Source organism: Rana temporaria, chromosome 7, assembly GCF_905171775.1.
Source record: "Rana temporaria chromosome 7, aRanTem1.1, whole genome shotgun sequence".
NCBI classification, from domain to species: Eukaryota; Metazoa; Chordata; class Amphibia; order Anura; family Ranidae; genus Rana; species Rana temporaria.
Window position 1 is genome coordinate 36,555,418 of NC_053495.1, and position 20,504 is coordinate 36,575,921.

A 20,504-nucleotide genomic window follows, 5' to 3' on the forward strand; every position below is an offset into this window, starting at 1 on the left:
GAAGAGACAACTGAGCAAATCATATAGGCGATGCATGTGCAGAAGTGTGACAATTTTCAGGACCTTACTGTGTATGTGTCGATCAGGATTCAACGCATGCACAGTATGGACCTGAAAAAAATCTGTTGAATGCCGAAATAATCTACAACTTGTATGTCTGTTGGTTGTTACAAATGCGGTCTCTCAGTGCGCACACTCTAGCTGTCACTTTAGTGCCTTAATTTTTTGGAGAAGGAGAGGATTGGCCCATGCTGGCTGAGAAAGTGGAGGATTGGAGCGCCCTCTTGTGGTGACCCTGATCCTCGCACCCCCTGTGTACACTGATCCTGGAATCAGATCCAGGATCTGGGTGGGGGGTGTATTCCTGTGTGCAGTGTTATGCCGTGTACAGACGGTCGTTTTATGCGTTGTAAAAAAACGATGTTTTCTGTGAAGTAAAAAACGACGTTTTTGAAACTTCAATTTTCAAAAACGACGTTGCCTACACACCATCGTTTATCTCACAATGCTCTAGCAAAGCGAGGTTACGTTCACCACTCTTTTCCATTGAAGCTAGCTTCCCAACTAGCTTCTGGGCATGCGTGGGTTGAAAAATTTCGTTTTAAACGTCGTTTTTTGCTACACACGGTCAATTTCTGTGAAACAAAAAACGACGTTTTTCAGAAGACATAAAACGACGTTCTCTCCCACACACGGTCAATTAAATTGACGTTTTTAAAAACGTTGTTTTTTTACATCGCATAAAACGACCGTCTGTACGCGGAATTATAGTTGTAGAGAGATTTATTAACATTACAGTTACTGGGAGGATTATTAATCGGGTTACAGAGATGATTAGTGTTATGGCTAATGGAAGGTTATGGCTTACATGGACGGTACAGAGTTATTGTTAGAGTGGGAGACATAGGAGTGTGCAGGGGGTGAGGAAATACAGTGCCTTGAAAAAGTATTCATACCCCTTGAAATGTTCTACATTTTGTCATGTTACAACCAAAACAGTAAATGTATTTTATTGGGATTTTATGTGATGGACCAAAACAAAGTGGCACATAATTGTGAAGAGGAAGGAAAATGATAAATGTTTTTCAACATTTTTTACAAATAAATATGTGAAAAGTGTGGCAAGCATTTGTATTCAGACCCCCCCCCCCCCCCACCCGAGTCAATACTTTGTAGAACCACCTTTCGCTACAATTACAGCTGCAAGTCTTTTTGGGGATGTCTCTACCAGCTTTGAACATCTAGGGCAGGGGTTCTCAACCTTGCAAGTGCCGTGACCCGTTGATAAAATTTCCCAAGTTGTGGGGACCCCTAACAGTAAAATTATTTTCGTAGCGTAGGTTGTCAGCACCCAAGACAAGTAATTTGCGCCCCTAACCCACGGACATTTAGCACTCCCTGAGTCTCTTCCACTTGTACAGTATTAAAACCCCTAATGGTACATTTTAGGATGTACCACTTCGTTCTCCTTTCTTTGCCCTGTATCTCCCTCTATCCTAATTTTTTTTTATTTTTATTTTTTCCCCATCCTTCTCTCTAGCCCCTTTTCTTGTTCTTTCTCTTATTCTTTCTCTCCCTTTTTCTTTGTTCCTCACCCTATTTTCCTTTCCCTTCCACGTATTCTCCATCTTTATTCCTTCTCTTACTCCTTGGTAAGGAGGGGGGGGGGCGGGATGAGTGCCAGTTCTGGGGGGAGTTCCGATCAACCAACTTAGGTGCTCTTGATCAAGGTCCTCTGCTGATCTGAAAACTGTAGTGGGGACTTAATGGCAACACTAAATCACAGGTAGTGTTACTCATGGTGTATCCCACTTTGTGGTGTCTCGTAGCAGTGACACCTATGCCGAAATCAGGAGATAGGGTCTCCTTCAGCCCCTCCCACTTCACATTCCTCACCAGTCAGCTAACCTCTAGTCTCTCCCCCCAACCATGCCATAAACTGAATGGGTGGTTGCGAAGAGACTAAGTGGGCGACCGCGGGCTCCAGGAACAGCCCTTTTGTGCGGTCACAAAAAGGTTGGGAGAATGGTGTGGGCTTCAGGAACAGCCCAGGATTTGGTGACCCCTAGCAAATCGTAATTTGACCCCCGAGGGGGTCCCGAACCCCAGGTTGAGAACCACTGATCTAGAGAGTGACAGCTCAAGCTCTGTCAGATTGGATGGAGTATTCATACCGCCTTCTGAATTCTCCCACAGTCCCATGGTAAGGTTTGCATAACATGGAGCAAAACTAGCACCCATGGCCGTACCCCTGGTTTGGAGATGAAATCTATACTGAAAAAGTAGTCATGCTGTAACAAAACTTGGTGCCGTCCACTAGGAACTGGGCCTTTTCTGGAACTGATCTGAAAATCGTTGCATAAAAAATGGTTGTGCGCCCACAAGCCCACCTCATGTGGAATGGAGGTGTAAAGAGAACACACGTCCAATGAAGCCCACATAGACATGTGCAGTTTGTTTCAATCCGAATTAATATTCAGCCAAATTGTTCGTTATCAGGTAAGATGCTTCTGATGTTGTCTCTGGTTCAGGAGGTGGCTCTTGAAGCACTGACACCAGCCCCCCCCCCCTTGTGAATCGCCCCCAAATTCTCGAATGGCCTTTGTTTCACAACCCTTTCAAGGCTGCAGTTATCCCTGTTGCTTGTGCACCTTTTTCTATCACACGTTTCCCTTCCTCTCAACGTTCCATTAATATGCTTGGATACAGCACTCTGAACAGCCAGCTTCTTTAGCAATGACCTTTTGTGACTTACCCTCCTTGTGGAAGATGTCAATGACTGTCTTCTGGACAACTGTCAAGTCAGCAGTCTTCCCCATGATTGTGTAACCTACTGAACCAGACTGGAGACCATTTAAAGGCTCAGGAAACCTTCACAGGTGTTTTGAGTTTTTTAGCTGATTAGAGTGCCACACCATGGGGGTTATTTACTAAAGGCAAATCAACTGTGCATTGCAAGTGCACTTGCTGTAGATCTGAAGGGGACATGCCAGGACAATAATATATAAAAAAAAAAAGCATTTTTGCTTGCACATGATTGAATGATAGAAATCAGCAGAGCTTCCCTCATTTCAGATCTTCTCCCCAGATCTACAGCGACTACACTCCCAAGTGCACTTGTAGTGCATAGTGGATTTGCCTCTAGTAAATCAACCCACACGAGTCTACAATATTGAACTTTTTCACAATATTCAAATTTTGTGAGATACTGAATTTTGGGTTTTCACTAGCTGTAAGCCATAATCATCAAAATTAAAAGAAAGAAATGCTTGAGCTATATCGCTCTGTGTGTAACACATCTACAGAATATAGGAGTTTCACTTTTTGAATTGCTGAAATAAATGTACTTTTGGATTATTTTCTAATTTTTTGAGATGCACCTGTAGTAGGACTGTGATAGTGGGGAGGGGCAATCTGAAACTAATTTACACCGGATGAGAACTACCACTAGAGACACTAATACAGTGATTAGTGATAATACTATACACTGCCACTGTCTGTACCAATGATACTGTCTGAGAAAGGGTTAACATCTTAGGTAATCAAGGCGTTAAATGTGAACCCAACATGTGTAATGTGTGCTGCTTTTTACCAAATATCCATTTGCTTCCTATCCCTGAGAAACAGAGATTGTTCCTTCTGTAGAGACCTGTGTTGATTGTCAACACAGAGCTCTGGGCTGTGACTAGACACAGCTGATCAGCAGGTCCTGGCCATGAATCATTACTGCCAAAACTCCTGCCGTGTACAATCACAGAGGGTCATACCAGCACGTTGCTGTGCCTGTACGTGCCGCCCATCCGCAGTACATTGTGAGCACTGGGCAGGTGGGTGGTCTGCAAATGGTACAACTGAGTGGAAAAAAAATTACATTTTCATTTTCTTTCTACATTGTTCAAAGACTTGTGGCAAAAAAAAATAAAAAATCTTCAAAAGACTCACCATGCCTCTTAAAAAATACCTTAGGGTGTTTACTCTCCAAAATGTAGATATTTTGTGGGTGTGTCTACTGTCCCGGCACTCCAAAATATCGGATTGGTAGTCAGGACGTTGGTTGCCTTAAGACTATAGCTTTCCTTAAACCCAATTTGACTTTGAGTGGAATGACCCTAAAATGACTGACAATACGAACAGATAAGAGATCATGGAACGAGTTTATTTTATTAAAAATATGACTGAATATACATTGTATTACTGAGCCCAATAATCATACACATGACAATCCCTCTGCCTTCTGTAAAACAGATTTAAAGTGCAAAAAAAGTAAATTAGATTCAAATTCACCAAGTGTACCATCTATATTAATACAATATCTCATTGCCTGGCTAATATATAACATTTGGGTAACAGATTAAACATTGTAAACACCTTATAGTCTTAAAAGGAAATGTTAAAGTACAGACGCTTGAATGCATGTTGCTGGAAACCAGAGTAGGGATTTACTGGTATTGTGGGGCTTAGTGATCCCAGTTGTCCATTGCTCATGACCACCAGTTATATTGTAAATGAACCTGTACTGGAGGAGTTAACGGAAGAATCTGGGTGCTATGAGCAGTGTACATAGGGTTGCCACCTACCTGGGATTCACCCAGACAGTCCAGGTTTTGAATCATGTGTCCGGGTTTCAAGCAGACTGAAATCCAGACACATTATTTAGAGCGGGCTGTGGCTCCCCAAGTGATCAAGATAGTCACACACAAATCTGTTGTCATCCGAGAGCTGCGGGTGGCTGACTGGGGGCAGGTTGTGTATCACTTGGGGGGTGATGATGTCAGCGAGAGCAATTTGGCCACACCCACATTTTGCTGCGCCGCATTACTATTCTCCTTGGGGCACCCAAAGGCGTCCCAGGCCCCTACTGTTTGGGTTTGGCCTGAAGAAAAGGTGGCAACCCAGAGTTTACACCTTTGAGGGCTTGGCCCAGATTTCAGCCTCATTTATCAGTTTGCAGATGGTAGTGTTTCCAGTAAATTGTGTAAACTATAGATACAATACATTCCCAGTCCAAATGAAAAATAGGTTTGTTTAAATCCCCCCAGTGCAGTTAGAGAGTGGCTTTTTTTTTTTATATAGGTCCATACAGATATCTGCAGCCTTTTCTTTTCTACAGAGGAACGGCGGAGATACATTGTGAAAAATCAATAATCGCTCAGAATGGCATTATTATGTGCATTGGATGATGGTTGGATAACGCATGGGCCATCCAATCGCATTCTCTGTACAAAGTAGACACACATTTCAGGCTGCTAGACAAGATCTAACCTACCTGCTAGCATTCCCTTTTTATTAAATGCAATGAAACAGTATTGTTGTACTTAGAGCAGATCTTCACTTACAAGTAAAGGTAACACTCATCCTCCGTCCCACTCCTAAGGCCCCTTTCACATAGAAGATCCCGCTTAGCGGGATCTCTCCGAATGACAGATCCGTGTTCGCGCCGCTATGCAGAGTGGACATGGACACAGTCCTGCTCTGCTCTATATGGTAATTGGATGGAAACAGACCGTCTGTCCGTTTCCATCCAATCCCCCGAATGGATGGGGAATAGTACCACCATCCATCTGTTTTTGGCAGACAGGATCAGATCGGATGGCGGCAGGTGTCAGCGAATCCGCCTCCCCATAGAAGAGACTGGAGGGTTCCATCAGGTCCACCTGAAAAACTGACTGGCGGACCCGATTGGACAGCTTGTGTGAAAGGGTCCAAACACAGAGGGGCTTTTTGTTTGGGGACGGGGCAACTTTTCCTTCACAGGCACCCATTTCCACTTCCTTAATTTTCATCTAGGCAAGAATGAAATTGCTCATCCTGCTCCCATCCTGGACTGCAGCCACTTGAGACACCTAACACCCAGGAGGCTGCAGGACCAGTCTTACTGTGCCACACAATCGTGAACATGTGCAGTAGGAGCCAGCTGTGATTCTTCAGGAAGTCCCAGCCAACTCCCAAATCCAAGATGGTGGTGTGAAGGGGGCACAGGGCTGCAGGAAGACCTACTGAACTCCATGGATTGGTAAGTATGTGATTTGTAGCTGCTGACTGTCAAATAGAAAAAAAAAAAAGGAGAAGTTCCTATTTATGAAATGACACAGGAGCCCTATTAAATATGCAACTATGCAAGGTGTTTCTTGTTCGTGCCTCTTTGGGAAGATTTCCCATTCACTACTAGTCCTGGAGATGCAGAACAGGAAGTTCGACGACATCTCCTCAAAGCAAGGGAGTTAAAACCCACTGGGGAGATTTCCCTTCACTTCCTGCTCTGTAGACACAACATGAAATAAAATAAATTAACTCTAAAAGCAAGGGGAAACCCCTTCTCAGACAGTAGTTGTCAGTGGGAGAAGATGTCCCTATTATGATCCTGTTCCATTGACAACTCTAAATTGTTTTATTTCAAATCACCTTCTGTGTTGGTGACAATGCTTACCAGGATAGCAAGTGACAGAGCGACAGCTATTATGAGAAACTTTCAACAATAAAAATCCTGTAAAGTTCTAACCCTTCCCTACTCTCCAGGGAAAACATTTGTCTAGTTTTGGGTAGTTTCACTTTGCAGTTAGGTTTAAGAGTTACGTTGTTAAAGCGTATAAAAACTGCCTTCATCTTACCTACATTGTGAAATGTTATATATTAGGGCTGTGGAAATTAAAGATTAATTCCTCGATTGATCATTAATTTTTTTGATCGATACTAGTGGTCCGTGATCCGAATGGGTCACCATATGCGGATCGGCACACCACGTGATCCGCGGAGCTCCGCTGCTGCCTCGGCCATAGGAAAGGCAGCGGCTTCGGCCTAGCTCCCGGAGCGGTGGCCATCTTGGTCCACCCGGCGGTGGCCTAGGTGAGCCTAGAGCGGCGCACCGACGTCATTACCTGGCCTCAAGTGCTCGTGCTCGGCCGGCTTCTCTGGTAAGACTAAGCAAGCACTAATCTTCCTATACAGTGGGGGGAGATGTGGACCATATCACAGTGGGGGGAGATGTGGACCATATCACAGTGGGGGGAGATGTCTGGGGATATTACAGTGGGGGGGGGGGAAGATGTCTGTGGATATTACAGTGGGGGGGAGATGTCTGTGGATATTACAGTGGGGGGGGGGGGGAAGATGTCTGTGGATATTACAGTGGGGGGGGATGTCTGTGGATATTACAGTGGGGGGGGGGGGAGATGTCTGTGGATATTACTGGGGGGGGGGGGGAGATGTCTGTGGATATTACAGCGGGGGGGGGGAGATGTCTGTGGATATTACAGCGGGGGGGGAGATGTCTGTGGATATTACAGCGGGGGGAGATGTCTGTGGATATTACAGCGGGGGGGAGATGTCTGTGGATATTACAGCGGGGGGGAGATGTCTGTGGATATCACAGCGGGGGGGGGGGAAATGTCTGTGGATATCACAGCGGGGGGGAGATGTCTGTGGATATCACAGCAGGGGGGGGGAAATGTCTGTGGATATCACAGCGGGGGGGGGGAAATGTCTGTGGATATCACAGCGGGGGGGGAGATGTCTGTGGATATCACAGCGGGGGGGAGATGTCTGTGGATATTACAGTGGGGGGGAGATGTCTGTGGATATTACAGTGGGGGGGAGATGTCTGTGGATATTACAGTGGGGGAGAGGTCTGTGGATATTACAGTGGGGGGGAGATGTCTGTGGATATTACAGTGGGGGGGAGATGTCTGTGGATATTACAGTGGGGGGGGAGAGGTCTGTGGATATTACAGTGGGGGGGAGATGTCTGTGGATATTACAGGGGGGGGGAGATGTCTGTGGATATTACAGTGGGGGGGGAGAGGTCTGTGGATATTACAGTGGGGGGGGGGAGATGTCTGTGGATATTACAGCGGGGGGGAGATGTCTGTGGATATTACAGCGGGGGGGAGATGTCTGTGGATATCACAGCGGGGGGGAGATGTCTGTGGATATCACAGCGGGGGGGAGATGTCTGTGGATATCACAGCGGGGGGGAGATGTCTGTGGATATCACAGCAGGGGGGGGAAATGTCTGTGGATATCACAGCGGGGGGGGAGATGTCTGTGGATATCACAGCGGGGGGGAGATGTCTGTGGATATTACAGTGGGGGGGAGATGTCTGTGGATATTACAGTGGGGGGAGAGGTCTGTGGATATTACAGTGGGGGGGAGATGTCTGTGGATATTACAGTGGGGGGGAGATGTCTGTGGATATTACAGTGGGGGGGGAGAGGTCTGTGGATATTACAGTGGGGGGGAGATGTCTGTGGATATTACAGTGGGGGGGAGATGTCTGTGGATATTACAGTGGGGGGGAGAGGTCTGTGGATATTACAGTGGGGGGGGGGGAGAGGTCTGTGGATATTACAGTGGGGGGGGGAGATGTCTGTGGATATTAACGTGGGGACTATATATGGTGGTGATCCGAAAAATGTATGTGCGTTATAATTAATCTAAATTAGTCGATCGATTTAAAAAAAGTTGCTGAAAAAGTTCATGCTGGTTTCCGATAGAAAGTTGTCAGAACACACAGTGCATGGCATTTTGTTGTGTATGGGGCTGTGTAGCTGCAGACCGGTCAGGGTGCCCATGCTGACCCGTGTCCACAGCTAAAAGTGTCTATAACGTGAGCATCAGAACTGGACATTGGAGCAATGAAAAAAGGTGGCCTGGTCTGACAATTCATGTTTTCTTTTACATCATGTGGATAGCCGGGTGCTTGTGTTGCATACCTGGGGAACAGGCGGCACCAGTATGCACTATGGATGGCAAGCCGGCTGAGGCAGTGGGAAGCTTTGTCTAGTCGGGGGACAAGCCTTGATGGGTCTGAGCTGTTTTGGTGGCTAAAGGGAGACCTACTCAATATGAGGCGGGTGGTCATAATGGTGCGGCTGATCAGTTGGTGTGTGTGCGTATATATATATATATATATATATATATATATATATATATATATATATATATATATATATATATATATATATATATATCTAGCTACACACATATACACCCCCCTTAATCCATTTATGCAATTCAAAACAGGCAGAAGACAGTCAACTACAGTAGTAAATAGTTCTCCAATGTTTTTCTGTAATAGCCTCCTGTCACCCCCCTGCACACCAGCATTCAGAGAAAGGGACAGCACAGTTGGCCTGGTCAGGCTTTGCAGAGTGCTATAAAACACATAAAGCATGCCTATTGGAGGATTGAGCACAAAGATCGCCTCATCTGTGAGCTGCTGTCCCTTCACTATCCAATCACAATCTTCACCAAGCTGTATTGCTTTGACTATATTGGACAAATGTGAACGGCCAGGAGTTGTCTATAGTAATTGGAAGTGGGTCTGGTTGGGAAAACTTGCTGAAGACAATTGCAATCTATTGGGCTTGTAAGACGCACGCAAGTATTTCAACTGCATCTTTATCCATTTAGCTGCACTTCAGTCCTGTGCACATGAACTTTAGCTTGTATAACAGCAGTGTGTACTACAAATGTATTTAAAGCTGCTTGAAGCTGTCTGAAAGCTCTGTAAAGTGCCAAGCAAATGCCAGGTCCCAGTTTTAGAATGTTAAGTAGAGCACATAACAGGAGTGCTGGCTCTCACTTTAAATGAGTTTTACTAGGCTTCCAGTAATCTTCAGCACTATTAAAATGGCATAGTCCACTTTTTAAGGGGAAGAAAATAAATAAATAAAATGCACCCACGTGGATCAAAGAAAAAATGTGCTCTTTTGTGCCTTCTGGGCCTGCAGAACATTGTAACCGCAATCAGGGCATCACAGGCTCCTGAAGACTCGGCCCCTAGCTCCAAGTCTGTACTCAGATACAGACATACCGGTTTGGAATTGGGGGAGGCAAGCAATGAGTTACAAGTGCGGTGACATCGCATCATGGAGATCTGCGAGTACCAACCGCTACAGTAGAGGATACCCAAACTGGCTGGCAGTGTACGTTGCATTGAGAGTCGGTTCACACTAGGGCGACACGACTTCCAGCGCGACTTTCAGAGGCAACTCCGACACAACTTGAACATGAACCACAGGGCGATCTGGGGCGATTTACAACACAACTTGAAGTCGTTTCCAGGACAGGAGACTTTCCTGTGGCCAATAAAACAACAATCAGCTCTGGGAGAGGGAGGGGGAAGGAGGGGTTTGCCTGAGAAATGTATGTTATCTTCCTGGAAAGTCGCTTCAGTTAAGACAGTGATCCGACTTCTGAGTCGATTTCCATTGAAATCAATGGGTACAAATCGCCTACAAGTCGGATTGAAGTAGTACAGGAACCTTTTCTGAAGTCGGATCGCCTTGAGTCGTGTGTATTAACACCGCTCCCATTCACTTCCATTGTTTTTCTCTACAGCGCGACTTGGGACGACTTGAGGCGACATGAAGTCGGATCACAAGTCGCCCCAGTGTGAACCGGCTCTGAGGTGATTTTATTATTGATGGTTGCTCTGTTCTGAGTCCTTATGCCTTGTTCACATGATCGGTTTTCCCGGCGGTAAAAAGTCCGCCGGAAAAACCGAGGGGAAAACCGAGAACCTGCCGGGTAGCTTTTTCCCCCTGACAGGAAAACTGCCATGACAGCTTTGGTTGGGAAACCTGGCCGTGTGTATGCTCCACCGCAGGTTTTCCCCATAGGTAAAGAACATGTTCTCCTTTTTCCTGTAAGGAAAACTGCGATGGAGCATACACACGGCCGGGATTCCCCGCCAAAAGCTCTCATGGCAGTTTTCCTGCCAGGAAAACTGGTTGTGTGTACGAGGCATTAGAGTCAATTGCAGGGAACCTCTGACAAAGAAATAAAGCAGCAGCCATTGAAAAGGCTCCAGAACCATCACTCACCACTGTTCCTAGCTTCCATTCCTAGTGAGTCACCATCTGAAAACAAGTATGGAGGACAGGAGTTCAGACTTCACTGCCTGCATTCTTGTTCCTGGTCAATTACTTACTACAAAATAAAGTCAGGGTCAGGAGAACATTCCAGAAAGATGCCATTAGGAACCAAGTTGGCAATAGCATCTTCCACAATTCTACATTTACTTTAAAGCTGTGTTCCCATATGTGTGGCTGCGGTTTGCAGTCCAGGGTGTGCGTCTGTTCATTTGCCTGAATTCGCACCTGAACCGGCTCCCTTGGCTGCTGGCCACATTCACATGTCATGCCAATAGGATGCGGTGTAAAAAGCATCTAATTTGCATATACGTGAATCCAGCCCAAGGCCCACAACAAAGCACATTGTGTGATACAATCGGTAAATGTTCCTTGATGTACTGACAGTGTCCAATGAAAAACATTTGCTAGTTGCTATGGGCCAAATGCAGACACAATTCTGTTTCTATGCAAATTTTCCATAGACAGCTGTAAAACGCCCAATGGCCAATGTTGCAATGTTCTCCAAATGGACACTCTAAAAGCCAATTAGAAAAAAAAACTGTTTGCAGTAAATCATTCCCAGAAACCTTATTCCCCAGGTCTGTTATAAGGTCACTTCCACGCTCATGGAACTATGCACAGAGTATGAAGTCAACTTAGAATACATTTATAGTATGAAGTATGGCATCACTAGCACTTCATTTCAAACTCAAAATCTGTTTTTCATTGGGTTTAGCACCATACTTCACTGCATATAGTTTCCTTTAATCTGAATCTCACCTTAAAGGATAAGTTCACCTTTGAGAACATGTTACATGTTCCACCTGATCCCTCCCTGTGACAGCAGTACGGGGAGAAGTTCTCTGTACTAGCTTCACATTTTTTATTAACCAGCGTGGCAGTGCGGGACTCCGCCCACGCGCGGCTACGTCATTCATTTACAGAGTTCCCTGAATTAATGAACTACAAGTACCGACATCCTTTGCCGATGTCGGCTTAAATTCTCAATGAACTACCACAGCGCTCCACAAGGTTCACTGATTCTTCCTGTCAGTGTATCTGCTTGCCCGCATATCGCGTATGGACAAGCAGATACATGGCACCAGCAATCTGCTGACCAATGGCGCAATGCTTTACAGGCTTAAAAAAAGTGCATTTATTTTATTAAAAGTGAGCTTATCCTTTAACCTAAAAGTTTTTCCTTCAGTCTGGCACAATTGTACAAGCTACTCTCCTGTACTGAAACTAATTACACTGGATTTCACTGCACACTGTAAGCTTCTCCCAGTGTGCACTAGAGGCTGCTGCACATCAGATAGAGGCTAATTTTCTGGCTGGAGGACGTACACCATCATCTAGTTCTTTTCTCCCCAGCCTTTCTGTCCCTGGCGTGTCCCTTTCATTCATGGCGGCTCAGCACCACATGTGGGAATTACGTAGGACTGTCTACATGTAAATGCAGCCTCCTAGGAACACCCACTCCTCCACACCGACACCCTCCCATCCAGGCATATTGATATTTGCATAACTCCTCAAAAAAAAAAAACAGCCTTAGGTCTCAGGGCTGTTGAGGGGAGTACTATGTTGTTTTCAGGAAGCTATGTACAGCACCCTGCTGACCCCTCCTGCTAGCTATGATCTGCCTGCATTGCATAGGGAAGCACAGAGATCAAGTGATGCTCTCAATAGGTCCAAAATAAGGTACATAATAAAAAAATATATTTTTTGTTAATTTTTTTTCATTATGATGTTGCTGGGGGAAAGGAGGAATTGGGGAAACAAAAATATAAGCAGATTAAGGCTGGGTTCACACCGCAGTATTGAGTGTTTCATGTCTGATTTGTGTCAGAATTTTTGGTCTGAATTCGGACCTGAAAACGCACAGGACTCCTGTGCAATTCTCTCCGAAGATGTGTGAACTGGCTCTATAGAGAGCCGGTCACAATCTCCTGACATACGAATTGGATGCGGTGAAACTCTCATCCAATTCGCAACAGTGTGAACACAGCCTAAACCTCAGCTTTAATCAACTCCTTTTTTGTTACTGTTACAAAGTTTTTTACCTAGAGATCTGATTCCTGCCAGGAACAAAACTTCCGGTTTCAAGCTGACAATGCCAAGTCATTGCCTGGGTAGTAGCAGCAGCTTGTCGGCATGCCGTGTGATCTGCACCTTCAGATGGCTGTTGGGTTGTCTGACAGACCTGACATACAACCCAGCAGCCAACCAAGGGATCGCTCACACAGGCTGACAACACTGCTGCTAACTTGGAGGCAGTGGCTGGGTTCTCATTGTGCTAAAGAAAGTCAAGAATGATGCCAAACAAAATGAAAACAGATTTTAAGTTTACATAAATATTTTGACTGAAGATTTCAGCAATACTATCCAGCAAACCTTGCCTCCCGATGATAACTCTGTAATGTCTACTTTGGGAGGCATGCACTCCTTTATTTATGCTGGGGATGCACTGCATCATACAGCACTGGGGTTCAGCATAGGACTTCCCACATCTAAACAGATGCACTGCATCATACAGCACTGGGGTTCAGCATAGGACTTCCCACATCTAAACAGATGCCGGGGATGCACTGCATCATACAGCACTGGGGTTCAGCATAGGACTTCACACATCTAAACAGATGCCGGGGATGCACTGCATCATACAGCACTGGGGTTCAGCATAGGACTTTCCACATCCAAACAGATGCCGGGGATGCACTGCATCATACAGCACTGGGGTTCAGCATAGGACTTCCCACATCCAAACAGATGCCGGGGATGCACTGTATCATACAACACTGGGCTTGAGCATAAAACTTCCCACTTTGCAGGTATTACGTCAGATTTGGTTACCCGTCAGAATTGGTTAACGGAAGTGACGTTCCGTCGCCGCCATCTTACTACACCCCGCATTCCTCCACAGTAAAGCCCCGTACACACCATCACTTTATGTGATGAACAAAAACGACGTTTTTAAAAACGTCACTTTAATTGACCGTGTGTGGGGGAAAATGTCATTTTATGTCTTGTAAAAAACAACCAAAAAAAATTGAAGCATGCTTCAATTTTATTTGTCGTTTTTCAAAACGTCATTTTTTACTTCACAGAAATTGACCGTGTGTAGTAAAAAACGTCGTTTAAAACAATGTTTTTTCACCCGCGCATGCCCAGAAGCTACTTATGAAGCAAGCTTTAATGGGAAAAGTGGTGAGAACGTAACCTCGCTTTGCTAGAACATTGTGAGAAAAACGATGGTGTGTAGGCAACTTCGTCTTTGAAAATTGAAGTTTCAAAAACGTCATTTTTTACTTCACAGAAAATGTCGTTTTTTTTCATCACAAAGTGATGGTGTGTACGGGGCATAATGAAACACCGAGAAGGGGGCAAGCAGACATCTTCTTACACCCACCAGAGTTTTGCATTTCACATTTCTTTTTAACAGGAAGCGGAGCTTATAAGGTGAAATACAGTATTTGGAAATCCAAAGGACTGTTTCGATGTTAAATTTTAAAAGCAGCGGCAAACCTGCTGACCTCACAGTTTTGCTAATGTGACAGAACGCTGCCGATTTTAAAATTCAACATGTAAGCAGTCCGTCGGATTTTCAAATACTGTATTTCACCATACAGGCCGTTTCCTGTTAAAAATACCTGTGAAGTGCAAAACTCCAAGGGGTGCAACAAGATATCCGCTTGCCACCTTCTCAGTGTATCATTACTGTGGAGGAATGTGGGGTGTAGCAAGATGGCGGCGACGGAACGTCACTTCTGTTGCCAATTCTGACAGGTTGCCATATCTGGCGTTACTTTAAAATAATTTGCAACTGCTGTGGTTTTTGCTCAACAGCTGCAGAAAAGGAGTAGGGATCTGCAATAAGATTAGCGGATATTGAAAGTTGTCCAGATAATCTAGGGCTTGTTCCCTTAACAAATCTGTATTTTGACTTTAACAGTAATCTCTTTAAGGCAAGTTAAGCAGCAACTAGACTTTACCAAATGATTGGTATGTTTTATGCCAAAATATTACATTGCAGCATTAAAGCGGAAGGGATACATTGTGCATGGTAAACTGTACAAGAAAGAGATGATCTGTTTACTGAATCTGTAAGACGATCTCTTAAAGTAGACGTTCACCCAAAACCTAAAAACGCTAAACCTACTCAAAGCCACATTCTAAAACAAATCCATCAAGCCCTGTAAGGGCCCTTTCACATGGACGTGTCCGTGTGCGGGCTCCGCTTTGCTCAGCAGGGATCCCCGCTGAGCAGGCTAATGACAGGTCGGTCTCTGCACACTGTGCATGGACCGACCTGTCAGAGCTCCGCTCTCCCCCATGGGGGATCGGATGAAGATGGACCGTAGCGTCCGTTTTCATCCGATCCGCTGCAGACTGGAGTGGGTCGGATGTCAGCGGACATGTTACCGCGGACATCCGTGGCTCCATAGACCTGCACGGAGCGTCCGTTCAGGTCCGCCTAAAAAACTCACAGGCGGACCGTTCCATGTGAAAGGGGCCTAAAGGCGCTCTGATCCAGTCCCCCACTAAGCTGTCAGCGGCAGCTTCAGTATGTAGGCGTGTGCACGAGAGGCAGCCGACAACGGAAGCCCCATAGTCTATGGGTGACGTCACTTCACAACTGTTGTCAATTCTCTCCTGCACACAGCATCCGCCGTCAAAGACTGGACTGGAGCGGCTTCAGAAAAGGTATGTATAGCAATTTCTTCTTTACAGTGCTAGATAAATTAGTTTTAGAATGTGACTGCAAATAGGTTTAGAGTTAGTTAGGTTTTGGATGAACAACTACTTTAAAACAAAATGGCCATCATATAGCAAAAGGGTTGTAAGGAAGGACTGTCTCATACAAATCTCTGCTGCATTGCATTCTAACTTTTACCTACATAGCAACAGAAAAATATTTGACAACTATATGCAACATAGATTGCCCAAAGGAAATCTATGCTTTGTCCATTCAGGGCAAAGGCAACAGGTCTAATTGAACGTACCCTTTCCCGGCAGTACACATTCACCATTGTGGATGAAGAGAGCAATAGAAAAGTGCAGGAAGAGTGAGTGTATGCTGCTAAGGAGGGGAGCATTAAAGTATACCTGTTACATTGCTCGGCATGGGCAAAGCATGTGTTTGTATTAAGGCCTTGTACATATGGACATTAGTATATTAAAGACCAATGTGTACTGCAAGATTTTGAAGCATTTGCAAAGCTTTCAGAAAGCTCTGTCAAAGCAAACTCAGTTCCAGAAAGTGAATGTTAATGGTAGTGCCATCATTTTAAAGCTGATTTATTGGCAGTTATAAAATACACAAATTAATGCAGCTTTGTTATCATTAAGACATATTTAAATGTAGTTTTTAGGACCAATTCACACAAGCTTGGCTCTCTAAAGAGCGATCTGCATTATAAATTATTAGAAATCGTTCATCTAAACGCATTTGACAGGTGGTAAAGCGGTGTTGTATCTTCTCCTTTTTGTCTGCTTTAATCCCTGAACCCTGCACTAGCACACAGCAACCACATGCATTACATATTGGGCTATTCATTTTTATTTTATTATTTTTGGTAAGAGTTCTGCTTTAAACAAGCTTTAAACAAGTAGTGCTAAAGCTTACTGAAACTTGCTAGCAGCTTATTTCAAGTGATAGTCCCCATTTAAGTTGAACTACATCCAAAAGGGGAAGCTCTGCCCGTTTGCACCCTTGCGCCCCCCCCCCCCTCCACATTTGGCACTTTTTTGGGGGAAGTGGGTACACGTTTTTGACAGCTTTTCACTTCTGAGTCAGATGAACTAGAAAGAGTGCGGGACCATTCCCCATGCACAGCGCGACCCAAGATGCCTGCACCCAAAGAATCTGCGCAGATGCCAACATTGTTGGATCTCTGGACAGGCAAGTGTCCTCATATTAAAATTCAGCAGATACAGTATTTATAGCTGTTGAGTTTTATTTTTAATTGGGGGAGACTGGAGCTCCTCTTTAAGATCTGTGTGAAACCTTCCCAAACTTGAGCTGAAGGGTGCTTTAAAGATTTCAAACATGCTGCTTGAAGTTGGATAAAAGCTTTGCATATGCTTTGTAGAAGCTTGCTGTACACACTGCTATTAAAAAAGTGAAGCCAATATGTACAAGATGCGAGAATCCCTCCTTGAGAATTTTTGATAAGAGAGTCCAGTATTGTGAATTATTTAGGCCAGTCCAGGCCTATATTTTACACTTCAACCTTTCTTAAAACGTAAGGCCTTCTTTCCACTATACACTTGCTTTTCCAGAATTTAAATCCTGCTCCAAAATAAAACATCTGAACTGAGAGCAACCCAAGCATTATTTTTTCTATATATATGTATATATCTATATATATAGATATATATCTATATATATATCATATTTGGCGCTTATGGCCAGGTGCAGTTCAATTGCGGATTTCAGCTGATCCGTGGGGTGCTGTGGTCATTGGTCAAAGACTTTTTCAGCACTCCTTTCTTGAAGCTTTTAATGGAATTAAGTAAGGCTCCACGGTCTGTACCATTCACTGCGGGGGCGACCGACTGTGTTGGCACATCCTTGCTTGGAGGAGGGAGAGGCGCAGGTGGTGGTGGCGGCGCAGGCGGTGGTGCTGGTATTTGAGATGTTGCATTTCCTGTGTAAAAAAACATGAGATTGCAATATTAGAAGCATAACATTGTAAAGAATGCCTCCTTTATGTTTTTCCATACAGTTAAAAACAATATATGTAATCCTTAAATATTATGCTATACTTAAATTATGGACAATCTGTACTAAAACCTTAAGAAACATCCTCATAATACAGGACAGTAAACTTGTGCCACAACAGTGTTCTACTACATGAGCTACTGGATGCTTAGCAAACGTGTATTTTGCCCATAAATTACAAATCAACAGGTTCACCTAAATAAATGCTGCTTAAAAGGTATATAAAAAATAAAAAACAAAAATGTAATATTTTGCAATTGAACAGCTGATTTGATGACTTGCATTCATTTCCTTTATTATCACCTGGTGATCCTGCCAGTAATACATTTCCTCACCCCACTGTGTCAGGACAGCAGAAACAAGACTAGACTACAGAAGCAAACCTCTCCTCTTCTCCATAACAGACAGGAGGGCTTCTGTAGTCCTCAGAGATAACTGAGAACAATAGAACTGATAAGAATACAACACAGGTAGTTGTCTGCTTATAAAGTTTCTGGTAGGACCAACACATTATTTTTTGCACATATTAAACAGATATCAAAAAATGCATTTATTGCTATATTTAGCAGACCAAAAAGTACACATACAAAGTTTATTGTTAGGATTTACCATTTAAACTTACCTTTTCTTTGCAGAAGACTCCCCCCACCCTTATTTGACAGAACTAGGTGGCTGAGCAGTTAATTGCCAAGCACCAGTGCTGTCACATGGGAAGGGGAGTGAGGCACATGCTCTCCCATACCCAAAAGTACTGTAAATGCTGTCCCTTCCCTGCAGCCAAAACAGAATGGTCGGGGAGCAAAGTGAAGGCTAGTTTGTGCACCTGGTGTGGCCACCATCATGTTTTGCCCTAAAGAGGCTACACAAGTTGAACAACAGGTAGGCACACCAAACTCTTGGAGCCCAAAACTCTATAACAATCTACTATGCAAATACTGACCACCTTCAGTGGTTGATGGCTCTGGCCTTCCCCCATCTGTCTCTTCCAATGGGCTGCTTAAGTGGACCTGACCATAGGAGGTGGTCAATATTATTATTAATTGCTCTGCATTTATGGCTCATAAACTCTCTGCAATTAAAGGAATTTACTTCCTGGAGGTTCAGCTAGTCAACATTAGTAGCAGTTTAGTCTGCGCAGCATGACCACTGGTTTATTTTAAATCACGCCTCCTAAATACATGTGAGGATTTAAATCATGCTTTACAGCACTAATATAAGCTTTATAAAGAGGTGAGAATTTGTCCACCACACTAAACTGAAGATTACATGTAAAATGGTAACAGTTTCAGAAAATCAAGAACTTCTATGAAAAAAAAAAAAAAGAAATAAAAAACTACCATTGTCATACACATGCTGAAGAATAAAAGGAAAGCACAGCACATTTCTCATTAGGTTCACATGTTGAATTACTAATGTATTATTTACGTGAAAGTAATCTTTATACTTTGCTTACTCTTCTGTATATGTCATATACAGATATGAAAATGTTTCCTCCAGTGATTGTTTGTATATCAGGAAACTTAATTAACAACCTTTCTTTGATGCAGGGGCCTCCAAACATTGCCAAATTTGTTATCAGGGGGAGGAATGGTATTCCATCGTTGGTTGAAGAACTGGTACCCTATTGTTGAGCTTAAGGCTCCATGCACACAGAAGCTGATAAACTGCAGTTTATCTGCATTTTTTTTTTAAAAAGCCCATAAACTGAACTCTATGTTAGCCTATGTGCCCATGCACACATGGGCGTTTTTTAGTGTTATTGAGCTTTGGAGTTTATTGCCTTTTTTCTGAACACCCGAAATTTGCGTTCAAAGTGCTGTTTTTCGGCGGGAAAAAAATGCTAAAAATGCAGGAATCTGCAACGTGAATGCGGTTTTCTGCATAGGAAAACAAACTGATGTGGCATCAACATTTGTGTGAATAGGGCACATAACTGACACACATGAAAACTGATGTCAACGTGCATAAAAAAACAACTGAAACACAAATTAAAGCCGATGTCTCTGCAAGTGAAATCTGCACAGTTTTCATGCAGTGTGAACGAGCCCTAAAAGATTTGTTATTCCACAAGTGTACCTATGGAATTTCTAAATATAATGTTGCATCCTCTCCCTCAACTGGTTACATACATTCTTCTTTTATTTTTATAATGTCCTGGTTACTTAAAAAAAACAGAGATGTCCAATATATAAATGGCGACCTGACCTTTATTGGCTGTCATTATGAACTTCTCTTCCCACTGTAAATCTATAAACTCTGTGGTCCCCTTGTTTCTGCACAGCATCCCAGCATTTTTGGGGAATCAGGATACTACAAAAATAAAACGTGTTTGCAGTAGCATGCGTTATCACCCTACTACTGGGATATTACATTTTAAAATGCTCACATGTATCCTTTAAGGGCTATGGAGATAGACTCAGCTAGCCATAGTCTATGCCATGGTTTTCAGTTCGATAACTGTGCAGCACATAAAGAAGAGCCTGCATTTCTAATAAGACAATATGGCTGCTCTGTGTACTATAATTAAGGTTTTAAAAAACATTAGCACTTATTATAGGAGACTTACATTGTGTGGACCTCATTTATAAATGAAGGAATTAAAAAAATTATTTTTTTTCCTTTACACATGGCATTTTCACATTGTACTAAAAACCTTACGAGGAAAATAGCGCGCTGTCAACTGACTCCGAGTCGCAGGAAAGCAAAAGTAAGTGCCCAACTGTGATCCCCACAAGAGAAGTATTCCCAAAAAAGCTTTGGCCATACTTAACATGACATAGATGGGGAAAACTAGGTAGCGTTTTTAAGCACATAAAAAGATATGAAGTAATTTTGAAATACTTATTATGCTATGTAAATGGGACCATTTAACATATAAAAGTAGGTGTCTAAATTTGGAAATACATCTCAGGATGAAATTGAAATC

The 20,504-nt window shown here is 43.6% G+C and overlaps 1 protein-coding gene across 1 annotated transcript in view; it reads right to left on the minus strand.

The window, feature by feature from the left end:
- Positions 1-15,298: 15,298 nt before the first annotated feature.
- The window catches only part of PXK (PX domain containing serine/threonine kinase like), a 109,024-nt gene continuing 103,818 nt past the window's right edge, over positions 15,299-20,504 (minus strand). Inside the window, exon 18 of the mRNA XM_040359209.1 lies at positions 15,299-17,504. Within this exon, the coding sequence (XP_040215143.1) occupies positions 17,290-17,504 (215 nt within the window). The 3' untranslated portion in view covers positions 15,299-17,289. The remainder of the gene's footprint in view (positions 17,505-20,504) is intronic.